Source organism: Pinus tabuliformis, chromosome 9 (assembly GCF_031772625.1).
Source record: "Pinus tabuliformis cultivar Carrire ecotype Pingquan chromosome 9, CPIR1, whole genome shotgun sequence".
Classification (NCBI taxonomy): domain Eukaryota; kingdom Viridiplantae; phylum Streptophyta; class Pinopsida; order Pinales; family Pinaceae; genus Pinus; species Pinus tabuliformis.
In genome coordinates, this window is record NC_142307.1 from 164,358,941 (window position 1) to 164,371,736 (window position 12,796).

The following is a 12,796-nucleotide window of genomic DNA, read 5'->3' on the forward strand; positions in this document are numbered from 1 at the left end:
TTGATATAGAGGTAGGGAGGAGATACCTGATTTGAGAAGGATGAGGTGGCCAGCTGGGTTGAGCCAGATGGAACCCCAACGCTGCACCTTTCTCTTCATCTTGTCAATAACTGTGTCCCAAACTTCAGCCTTCAAGGGACCTATACTTATTGGCAGGCCCAGGTAAGTGAAATGTGACCATTCATAATTGCAGGAGACCCCAAGGATAGTGGCTATGCTGTGCAGAACCTATGCTGAAGTGTTCCATCCATAAATACAACTTTTCCGCTGATTGACTTGACCACCTGAATACCTCATGTATTTGTCCAGCAGAGACTTAAATCGCCGGGCTATTATCGTGGATGCTCCTCCAAGTAAAAGGGTGTCATCGACGAATTGAGAGTGGTTAATGTTCTTTACACCATTCCCAAATTTTATTCCAATGATGAGACCAACTCTCCGCTTGAAGTCCAGTGCTTTGCTGAAGGATTCAGCCATTAGAATGAAGAGGTAAGGTGAAAGAGGGCAACCTTGCCTAAGACCCCGCGAAGATTGAAAAGCAGTTCCAGGTCGTCCATTAACAAGAGGAGAGATCCAAGGCCCAGAGATGCAAGCTTTGATGAGATTTAAAAAGGCTGCATCAAATCCCATCTTTTTTAAAACAGCTAAAAGATAGGTGTGCCTTACTCTATCAAAGGCATTGGCTAAATCAAGTTTAAGGACAAATCCTTTCTCATTCCTAATTTGGCTTGAATGAACAGCTTCTTGGACGAGGAGGATAGAGTCTGTAATTTGTCTATTGGCCAAAAAACCCCCTTGGTTTTCAGAAATGAGAGAAGGGAGAAAGGATTTGAGGTGAGAAGCAAGAATTTTTGTTAGAATCTTGTAGGACGAGTTGCAAAGGGAGATGGGACGGAATCGACTAAAAGAAGAAGGTCGATTTTCTTTGGGAATGAGGGCTAAATGTGTGGCATTGGTGTAACCACCGATTTTGGCTTTTCGTTGGACCCATTTGAGCATTTTAATCAGATCTCTTTTTATAATTCCCCAGAAAGCTCGATAAAAGCAAATGGGGAAGCCATCAGGTCTTGGTGCTTTGTTCGGCTAAAGAGCTCATATGGTTTTTCTAACTTCCTCCTCATCAATTTCCTTATTCAAGGTATCATTCATTTCCTTGTTGATGCTTTTGGGAAGGAATTGTAGCTGGTCATCGTAATCCTCTTCATCTGTTGTTTCAGTTAGAAGGTCCCGATAGTGGTTGGTAGCAGCCTGTCTGATGGCTTCTTGGGCAGTTTGAAGGTTACCTTCAGCGTCCAAGATTGAGCTGACGGTATTGCTTACTCTCCGCACAGTAGTCTGTTTGTGAAAGAAAGTTGTATTCTGGTCCCCTCCTTGCAGCCAGAGTTGCCTCGATTTGATCCTCCATTTAGATTCCTCCTCTATGTTTACACGGCAAAGTTGAGAATATAGTTCGCTTTCTAGCACTTTTCTCTCTTGGGTGAGGCCCTGCTCTTCTATTTCCTTTTGGATGTTGTTTAGTGTATTTTTGATCTCCTTTTTTATCCTTTCAGGCTCCTTATAACTAATTTTCACCCATTCTTTTATCGCCTGTTTGGTGTTTCTAAGCTTGGATTCCCAAATGAATCCGGGAGATCCTTCTACATGTCGCCTCCATGATTTCTCCACAATATCTTTAACTGCTGTAATACCATTCCAAAGCGGGTTGTACTTAAATGGGATGGGTTCGAGAGGGCAATGCTTTTCCAGATTAAGAGAAATTGGATAATGGTTGGAAGCTGAACAGGGAATAATATTAGCGTATCCAGCAGTGAAGGAAGAGAGAAGCATGACGTTAATGAGAATTCTGTCTAGTCTCTCCATTATGTTGCCTGTACCTAGCCTACGGTTGCTCCAAGTGTATCTCCTATTTTTTGGAATGATATCGACTAGATCGTGGTCATGCATAATGTCTTCTAGCTGAGTTCTGAAAGGATCCGGGGAGAAAATACCTCCTCTTTTCTCATTAGCATGGAGAACAAGATTTAGATCTCCTCCTAGTATGACATTGGTATTCTCCTCTGCGTTCATGCTGACTTTGATTTCCTCCCAACAACACTCCTTATCCCTGAAGTGGTTAGGCACATAAATGTTGTATATAACTAGGATCTGCTGATCTTATTTTTTTTCTAACACTGTTTGGATCCAATGTTGGTTAATAATTTCTGACTTATAATTCCAAATGTTTTGATTCCAGATTGTAGCTATTCCTCCGGAAGCTCCCATGGATTCACTCATGCTTCCATTGTACTGCTTGTTCTGTTCAATGATTTTAGTCATATCCTGCAGGCTTTGCTTTGTTTCCTGTAACAAAAAGATCCTTGGTTTTTCACAATAAATAAGATCTTTCAGGGCTGCAACTTTGGAGGGGTGCCCTATACCCCTGCAATTCCAAGATAGGATTTTCATCATTGGGAGAGTGGTGTGCGGAGAGGTGCTCGCCCCCCTTGATCCTTGTGAGTTTTCTCCTTATCATGCTGTCCTAAGATGTAAGATTCAATAGGGCTTTGAGTGCCCATTGCTATGTCCTTTTGGGCATTCTCATCTCGGTGTTGTTTTGCAGATTTTCTGCCTGGGCCAGGTTTCTTAAGAGAGTCGCTAGAGGCTCCATGGTCTTTGGATGAGCTCCTGGTGAGTCTGGAGGGGGGGGGGTTCAAGGGAAGATTGGGAAGGGATAACCAGAGGAGGGGAAGGATCAGAGGCAGCTGAATGAATCGTGGGAAGATGCGAGGGTTCCAAGGGTGGAGCATCGGATAAAACCGAGAAGGGATTGGAGGTAGAAGGGGGCAGGGGAGGGGAGAGAGAAGGAAGGGAGGATGAGGAGGGGCGGAAAATCGTAGAGGCAGGGGGTTCAGATTCTGGCGATGCTTTAGCTAAGGGAGCCGACTTCTTTTTTTTTATTGTTTCCTACTGTTCTTCTTGTGGGTCATTTTCAACATTAGCAAGAGAGGGACAACGATTGGCAAAGTAGCCGTATTCGTGACATACCTTACATTTGAATGGTATTTTCTCGTAATCAAGTTCCTGAATATGGCTCCAATCGTCCACTTTGAGTTTGATGGCTTCCGGTAGGCCTTTGCCGAGATCCACTTCCACACAAATGCGCGTGCATGCTTGCATATTATCCTTTGGCTCGCTGTGATCTATGTACTTGCCTACAACGTTTCCAATTGCACGAACCGAGTCATCTCCCCAGTAGTGAAGAGGGAGATGAGGGAGTCTGACCCAGACAAGGACAGCATTGGGGACATCCAGTTCCGGATCAAAATCCAAGGTCCATTTGTTTAAGTATAGTCCTCTGGAGTCCATGAAGTAAGGCCCATTCCTGAAGATTAAATCCTTGTCTTCTTTAGATTCAAAGTGGAAGGTAAAGAACCCCTTTCCACAGAATCTGATGGAGATTTTACCTTGTATTTTTTCGGACCAATTTCTTTCAAGCCAATGTTGCACAGTTTTAGGAGATGGCTAGAGGCCCGTGAACTGGCCGATGAGACCTTTTTCTGCAAGAGAGAGGGTTGCCATGCGAGGAATTTCTGGAGGTAGATTAACTTCTTGGAGAATGTCCAGCTTTTTGACAAACTTCGATATTGCTGGGCAAGACTGTTGTGGTGGGAAAGATTTGACGAGAGTAGAGAATGCATGCTGGGGATCGCCCCCCTCCTGTGAGCAGTCCGGAGGGGCCATGGGAGCCGAGGAAGATCAAGAGAGCGCGCAAAAGCTTAATACACATCATTAATATAACTACCATATTTAGATTAATAATAAAAACAATATTATTTGAACTTAGTGCGGTTATCATTTTTTTTTATTCGATTAAAAATTAGATTTTGTTATTTAGATTAACATTATTTAAAAAAATAAAAAACTATCTTTTAAAATAATTTAGTTTTATTTTTTATGCATTTTATTGAGTATAATATTATTAAGAAATGAGTTAGTTTAATTAATACAGTATACCTAAACATTAACTTGAACATAAAATAATTAATTTCCAATTAAATCTTTTTATTAACCTAACGAGTCTAATTACGTCGAACACTCCACCAACTTAAACATTAAGCACTCCAACAAGTTAAACCTAGGGCCCTGCAATGGATATCCGGTAAAAAGGAACTAACGAGATGGTGAATTGTTTCAAAGCATGCTAGAGTTTGAGGATTCTTATCTGTGCCCTCCCGTTTATGCATTTCCATGTTACATAAAAGTTAGACCATGCCTTTATACATTGAATTGAATTGAATTGACGTCGATACTTATAGCGAATACTTTCTTGCTGTATTTTTTCTATGAATGCCTTTTTACATTACATTGGGCTTCATCCTTACATCACTGCTTCACCCGCCCCAATTTGTTAGGTGGGGTGTCCTAGGATAAACTATCTGTTTTTAGGTTTTTATTCGGAATTTTTCTTTTTAGTCCCTGCCATCTGGCAATGGCATGGGACTATTGTAATCGATTATGTCCATTTTAGCATTATCACTAATCACGATATAACCAAAGTTTTTCGATGAAGACTAATTCGCCACCCAAAGTTTTTCAATATAAATTGATTTGCCTTCTTATTTGGCCTCTTCCCAAAGCCGAAGAGCAAAACCATAGGTTATAATTAGTAATTTGTTTTGTATTTTCAAACTAGTAGATTAGTATCATAGGTTATAATTAGTAATTTATTTTGTATTTTCAAACTAGTAAATACTAGCTAAATTAATACTAGCATTAGCAGAGCACATTAAATGCCAGCTCTGTTTCACCAACATACATGGCAAGTTTAATATATTTCCTTTCCTAGCTTTCCCTTTTTGACGTCTAGATCTTTCTGACACTGCCATTTGGGCCTTTGTAACACTTCCATTTGGGGCTTTGTAACACTTATGTGGTGTTGGGTTCTCCAAGAGTTGGGTTTAATACCTTATTGCTGAGAATTTGAGGTCTCTGTCTTCATACCATAACAAGTTGGGTTTAATACCTTATTGCTAAGAATTTGAGGTCTCTATCTTCATAGCATAACAATCTCGAATCTCCAGAGCTCGTTCAGGGCATGGCTGTTAGCGGAAGACCCTTCTTTTGCTTCCAAAATACCCTTCTTCTTTTTCTGTTTCGTTGCTAGTTCAGGGCATGGCTAGTAGCCCAAGACCCTTCTTTTGCTTCCATTCCTCTATTTACTATTACTATCTGCAAAATGCTTATGTTATTTACTATTTATTATCTGCAAAATGCTTGTGCTTTTTCTTTGTAGTAAAAAAAATAGATATTTACTATTTCTAAGTAGAAATGCAAAGGACAAGCTTACTAGTGAAGCCACCAAACAAGATAAAAAGACTCCTCCTCCAGCATCCCTCTCCTGCAAGAATACGAAGACATTTTTGAAAATCCTAGGAGTTTGCCAGCGTCCCTTCAACTCCTCCTACAAGGATACCAAAATGCTTTTGAATATTGATAGCTGGTATGGCTAGTATTGTAATATGGTATAGAGATTATAGAAACCATTGCACACCGTGATGTTCATGCCGAAGAGCTTTGGGCCACATTTCAACAAACTTGTGTTGTTCATGACGAAGGGATTTGGGCCGCATTTCAACAAACCTACACATGGTTTGAATCCATTAAGTAGAGCCAATATCATTAATAAAAAACACAGGGAAACATGCATTATATGCTTACCATCTCTGATGGGTATTGCTACACTCTATTCCAAAACCCAAAACCCATAACAGAGGATTTTACTCAGATTGATGCAACTCCTGAAAATTTCTCCACTGCCTTTGAATCCATCCAGGCTAATAATGACAAGGATCAAGTCACGTTGTTGTTTTTCTTGGTGGACAAAGATCCTGTTTAAGGTTCCTCAGCTATTTTTCTTGGCGAACAAAGATCTTGTTTCAGGCCTCAACTCTTGTCTAGGTTCTCATTTCTAATTCCCTCAATCCCTTATGTAGTGAATTTATATAAAACCAGATATCGATAATGAAAATAACAGTAAAATTAGTTGTAAAGAAAGACCCAAAGCGTAATTTTTTGGACATTCAAAGATTTATATTTGAAATTATTGGTAAATTGAGACCCTCAACTTCAAATTCTACAAACAACAAAGAGCTATGTAGACAAATTAGACTTACCCCATTTCTGTAACCAACAACTGCAGGATGTCCAGATTCTAGCATTCGACCTGGGGATTGAACCTATTGGCATTCCCTGGGGTCATAAAATAGGAAACCACCAGGCCCTGCAATGCTAACAGCTCGGCCAGTTCTAGAAATGGAATGAGATGGCCCTGCGCCAAAGATGGGACGACTACCAAGTGGGCCTTAGTTTCTGCCATACACAGAAGTGCAATAATAATAACTAGAACCAAATAACTGATGAAATTGATGCTCAAAATCTACCTGAGCAGAGCCAGATCAGAGTTTCTCTATTATTTGATAGGCATAGAGGCAAGCTTGTTTACATTTCCATCAACAAAATTTAGACCATTTACATTTCCCCCTCGTCTCCAAGTTCAGCTGTGACGGGATTCACTTTCAGATTATCGATTCGTTTCTATTTTCATCAGTCTACAACCAGAGCTAATAAAATAACCAGAAAACAAGGAGTGAGCTAATAAAATAACCAGAAAACACAGAGTGACATTGGGTTTCTCACAGACTACACTACTCACGAACAGCTCGTTGGCCTTCCTTAAACCGATCCCTGGGATGACAATGACAGAGCTGAGCGCATTTGACAAGTTACCCTAGCCGCACATGCAACCAATGATTTATCTGCATGAGTGTTTCCATGTTGCGAGGAGTAATAATAAAATGTACTAACCTGAGGACTCCGTTGTATAAAAGTTACTCTTGTCAATTGGGCTTAGCGCATTCCAATTAATCCAATACCTCGTTAAAAGATAAAATCACTTAATAGAACTCCAACTTCAATATTTGTGATCAGCATTGTGCTCACATGTAACTTAGCGAGATATAATTTACTATTTTTCCCTATGTCACAATGTCACATAAATAAGGTATATATTTCTTCATTTTCTAAGAATTTGTCTCCTTTACTATATTGTTGGGAATTTTCTGGTAAATTCCAAAACAAAAATCACCGAACAGAGAGTAATACTCTGTTTTTGCCACAGGATCTTTAACACAGGGAAGCTTAAAATAGATTGCTGGAGAAGCTCAGAGATTTTCACACACATAAAAATTTTATATTCATTAATAAACTGCCTGATACAAACTTCATCCTCTTAACAGAGGGATTCACCAAGAACTTAAAAAAAACTACTCTGTCTCTTTTAGAAATTTTACACTACTATGTGTAAAAATTTCTTTTACATTTACTGCTGTAAATAAAAAAGATTACATGGATTTACCGCTGTAAATTTTTTCTCCTCACTCACGAGCTGCTGCATATTTCTATTTCTTCAAAAAACAACCATTTGCATTTTACACTGCTATGTATATTTCACAGTACATTTAAAAAAAAACATTACATTATATTCGCTGCTGCGAATTTTTCCATTGCTCAACGAACAAGAAAAAAATACCCACGCTGCTGCTCCTCCTATCTTCATTACATGCTCCCCCTGTGTTTTCTTAACAACAAAAAAAAACTTACACATATACTTTCACACTTTTACCTATCATACTCACGTGAATAATTAAAAACATTATAATTAAAATACTATTAGCTATGCCCATAATTCTGTGACTTAAACAAATAATAAAATTTAAAACATTTACCTACAATCTACGAATAGGAGTAAATATCATTAATTATTTTACTGCAGCAAACGGCGGTCAAACTCAAAACTTCACGCAATGTTCATGTGCAGGGCTGAACATAACTTTGGATGCAATCAACAGTGGACAGCCTTCCTTTCGATCAAACGGCTATCGCTTGCCCAATCCAAATGAATGTTATGTCCCGATAAAAAAGTGGTTTTGGAAAAGTACTGAGGACACGCGTCAGCTCAGGGTTTTATCGCGTCCGTTTGGAGAAAAACCACCTTTCAGCAATAAGCAATGCGATAAGGTTCAGCGGTTTTCTAAATTAAATGCAGCACGATAGTTGAAATTAATATTTCAACATTCCCCTTTAATTTCAATTGCTGGGTTATCAGTCATACCCAAACATTTCCTCAAAAATTCAAAACTTTTCTGATCTAATGGCTTGGTCAGAATGTCTGCAACCTATTTCTGAGTCCTGCAATGTTTTAAAATAATTTCTCCATTGCTTACCAATTCCGTGATGTAGTGAAACCTTGTGTCAATGTGTTTAGTTCTCTTATGAAACACTGCATTCTTGGATAATGCAATAGCTGAGCTATTGTCATAAAAAATCACAGTTCCTTTTGTTTGCTCTTGGCATAAACTTCTTAACATCCTTCTCATCCAAACTGCTTGACATGCTGCTGCTGTAGCTGCCACATATTCCGCCTCTGCTGTAGACAATGCTACAATAGGCTGTTTCTTAGAAGCCCATGAAATGGCTCCTGAACCCATATGAAAAACATAACCGGATGTGCTTTTCTGATCATCTACACTTCCAGCCCAATTGCTATCAGTGTATCCAATTAAATCTGAACATTCAGAGATAGTATATAAAATTCCAAACCTTTTAGTACCTTTAACATACCTCAGAATTATTTTTGCTTCCTGCCTATGTGTTTCTTTTGTCCTCTCCATGAATCTGGAAATTAAACTAACAACAAACATTATATCTGGCCTAGTTGCAGTCAAATACATAAGGCTGCCAACTATACTCTTGTACAAACTAGGATCAAAATCCTTGCTGCTGTCCTCTTTGCTGAGTTTTAATCCCATCACTGTGGGAGTGATCGCTGCCTTGTTGTCCTGCATGTTAAATCTCTCCAATACTTCATTAACATATTTTGCTTGTGAGATAAAAATTCCATTTTCATTTTGATCTACTTCTATTCCTAAGAAGTATCTCAGCAAACCCATGTCAGTCATCTCAAATTCTTCTTTCATGACTGTTTTGAAATTTTCAATAAGGTAATCATCATTACCTGTGAAAATAACATCATCAACATATAACACAACAATTAGTAATTTACCATCCTTTTCTTTGATGTAGAGGGTGGGTTCTCCCTCACATTTGTCAAATCCATTTTCCAGTAGATAGGAATCTATCCTACTGTACCGTGCTCTTGGTACTTGCTTCAGCCCATAAAGAGCTTTCTTCAATCTGCACACTTTGTGCTCTTGGCCTTTCTTTTCATAGCCTAGAGGTTGCTCAATGTAAACCTCTTCCATTAACACTCCATTTAGGAATGCTGACTTCACGTCCATTTGGTAAACTTTCCACTTGTTTTGCGTTGCTATGGATAGCACTACTCTCACGGTTTCCATTCTTGCAACCGGTGCGAAAGTTTTCTCATAGTCTCTCCCATACTGCTGCTTATATCCTTTGACAACCAGCCTTGCCTTGTGTCTTTCTATTTTGCATTCAGCATTACTCTTAGTCTTGTAAACCCATTTAACTCCAATGACTTCTTTTCCTTTTGGTAGTTCAACCAAATCCCATGTCTTGTTTCTTTCTATGGCATTAATCTCCTCATCCATAGCTTCTATCCATTTATTATCCTTAATTGCATCTTCGAAATGAATAGGGTCATCAACATGAAAATATAAAGCAAACAAAGAATTCATACCTTCATCATAAATGTCACTTATATTTCTGAATTTCTTACCTCTTTCATTTGGTGTATAAGTGCTTGAAGAAGCAATTGAATTTCCTCCTTGTGATGTGCTTGGAGAAGCACTTTCATTTCTCCTCAAGGGTGTCTCTTGCTGTCCTTGTGTTGGGGCTGCTGTTTGGGGATGTATTTCAGCCATTTCCTCATCATCTTCATCATGAGACAAACAATTTTTAACATTCATTGTTTTCTCTATGCTTCCATTCCAAGCTTCCTCCTCAATGAACTGAACATCTCTACTCACAAAAAACTTCTTGGTAGATGGAATATAAAACCTGTAAGCTTTGGATTCCTCACTGTATCCAATGAAAATACATTTCTCCCCTTTGTTGTCCAACTTCCTCCTTAGCTAATCTGGAATGTGTGCATAAGCCACACAACCAAAAACTTTCATGTGGGTGACTCCTTGCTTTCTCCCACTCCATGCTTCTTCCGGCACTCTGTTCATGACTGCTTTTGTTGGGCATCTATTCAAAATATATACTGCACAGTGTACAGCTTCAGCCCAATAATCATTTGGCAAATGCTTTGCCTTTAACATGCTCCTTGCCATATCCATGATTGTCCTATTCTTCCTTTCAGCAACACCATTTTGCTGCGAGATGTACCTAGCTGTAAATTGTTTATGGATTCCATTTTCTCTACAAAACCGTAGAAATTCCTTGGAGATATACTCACCTCCTCTATCAGTTCTTAAAACTTTGATATGCAGCCCGCTTTGGTTTTCTACAAGTGCTTTGAAATTTCAAAATTTTTCAAACACTTCACTTTTGTTCTTCAGGAAATAAACCCAAGTTTTTCTGGTGAAATCATCAATGAATGTTAGAAAATATTGTCTGCCTGCTAGTGATGGAGTTTGCATCGGTCCACATAAATTTGAGTGGACAATCTCTAAGGGTGCTTTTGCCATGATGCTTTTCCCTGATGGAAAACTTTCTCTGTGTTGTTTCCCCAAGATATAACCTTCACAAAGGCTGTCTAGTTTCTCTATCAATGGTAATCCTCTTACCATTCCTTTTCTACTCAACAAGTTAAGACCTCCAAATTTGAGATGTCCAAATCTCAAGTGCCACAACCAATTTTCATCCTTGGGTACGCTTTGGAAAGCCTCTTGTGTCACTGCTGCTATTACTTCTTTATTTTTTAAATCTGCCTTTATTCTAAGAGGGAACATCCTGTTCCTCGTCATCTTCACTTCAGCAATGCATCGTTTGCTGGGTGCTCTAGCAATGCATCGTTTGCTGGGTGCTCTATCCATGATGGTGCATACATCATTCTCAAAGAAAACATTGTAACCCTTTTGAACAAGCTGTCCAATACTTAAAAGGTTACATCTCATTCCAAGAACATAATAGACATCTGCTATGGTTTTCTTTTCACCTTTCTTTGTAAATATTTTTCCTTCTCCTTTTCTCATAACAGAAATTTTACTATCAGTCCCAAGTGTGACTTGTGACTTCACACTCTGATCTAAATTGGAAAACAAGGCTATGTTTCTTGTCATATGGTTACTACAACCGGAATCTAGAAACCATATATCATCACTGTTTGTTTCAGCCATGTTACAAGTTAAAAGCACATTATCTTGGCTGATATTTTCTCTAGTGATATTTGCACTAGATCTATTACTCATATCATGTTGCTTCTTCCTACATTCATTTGCATAATGCCCATATTTTTTACAATAATAACATTGGACATTGGATTTTTCATACCTTTGTCCTTGAGCATGATGTTGTCCACTTTGTTGACTACTGCCTTGGCCTTGGTTCTGATTTGGATTGCTGCCTCTTCCTTGAGCATTTGCTGGACTGTTTCTTCCACCTCTGTTTTGGCTTCTGTCTCTTCCACTCTTGTTTTCTCTGCCTTGACCTCTTCCTCTTCCAAAGGACATCTGGGTCTTAAAGGCTTGTTCTAGAGATGAGTTTTCATTTCTACTCAACCTCTGCTCATGTGTTACCAGTGATGCATGTAGTTCATCAACTGTGAAGCTTGTGAGATCCTTTGTCTTTTCTATGGTGGTGACAATCACATCGAACTTTGAGGGTAGGACCCTCAATAGTTTCTCCACAATCCTCCTTTCTTCAAGAATTTCTCCATGAGACCTTATCTGTGTGACCAGACTAATCACATGTGTGAAGAATGAGTCAATATTATCTGACTCGTTCATGCACAGATTCTCAAAATCTCTCCTCAGCAATTGTAGTTTTGATGTCTTCACTTTCTCCATGCCTTGATAGGCTATCTTGAGAGTTTTCCATGCTTCTTTGGATGTCTTGGCTACTGCTATCCTTGGAAACACACTCTCATGCACTGCTTGATATAAGAAGAGGAGGGCTTTAGAATCCTTCTTCTTATAGCTCTTCAATAGATCTTTCTTTGCCTGAATTAAATTATTAAACTCATTCTCATCTGCTGGTTCTTCAAACCCATATTCAACAAGTTCCCATAAATCTTGTGAGGCAAACAGGGCTCTCATGGTTATTGCCCAATAGTCATAGTTTTTCCATTAAACTGTGGGAGCTGAGTATTAAAAATACCCATGTTAGTGCTGGTGCTGGAGCCAACCATTCCTTGCACTCTAAACTATGCTTCAAATATTTGACTGTGTATTTAAAATCACTGACTGTCTTCAACAGCTACACAAAAAAAAAAAACTTTGAGAAATACCTGGATCCTTTCTTGACTGAGAAGTTGCTGCAGCAAGAAGTCCTTCCTTCAGCTTCTTTGACACCTTCAAAGAGCCTGGACAAGCTCTGATACCACTGTTGGGAATTTTCTGGTAAATTCCAAAACAAAATCACTGAACAGAGAGTAATACTCTGTTTTTGCCATAGGATCTTTAACACAGGGAAGCTTAAAATAGATTGCTGGAGAAGCTCAGAGTTTTTCACACACATAAAAACTTTATATTCATTAATAAACTGCCTGATACAAACTTCATCCTCTTAACAGAGGGATTCACCAAGAACTTAAAAAAAATTACTCTGTCTCTTTTAGAAATTTTACATTTACTAAAATTTCTTTTACATTTACTAATGTAAATAAAAAAAA

At 38.8% G+C, this 12,796-nt stretch overlaps 2 protein-coding genes across 2 annotated transcripts; both read right to left on the minus strand.

Moving 5' to 3' along the window:
• Positions 1-1,092: 1,092 nt before the first annotated feature.
• LOC149147643 (uncharacterized) lies at positions 1,093-2,067 on the minus strand. Its single transcript, XM_089441904.1, has one exon. It carries the CDS (start codon positions 2,065-2,067, stop codon positions 1,093-1,095), a length of 975 nt encoding a protein of 324 aa, XP_089298030.1.
• An 876-nt stretch (positions 2,068-2,943) lies between these two features.
• Positions 2,944-3,345, minus strand: LOC149147644 (uncharacterized). Its single transcript, XM_089441905.1, has one exon. It carries the CDS (start codon positions 3,343-3,345, stop codon positions 2,944-2,946), a length of 402 nt encoding a protein of 133 aa, XP_089298031.1.
• Between the last annotated feature and the right edge of the window lie 9,451 nt (positions 3,346-12,796).

What these genes read in the sequence shown, in the direction of transcription:
- LOC149147643 (XM_089441904.1), bottom strand. Translation starts at nt 2,067, where the DNA reads ATGAACGCAGAGGAGAATACCAATGTCATACTAGGAGGAGATCTAAAT.
- LOC149147644 (XM_089441905.1), bottom strand. Translation starts at nt 3,345, where the DNA reads ATGGACTCCAGAGGACTATACTTAAACAAATGGACCTTGGATTTTGAT.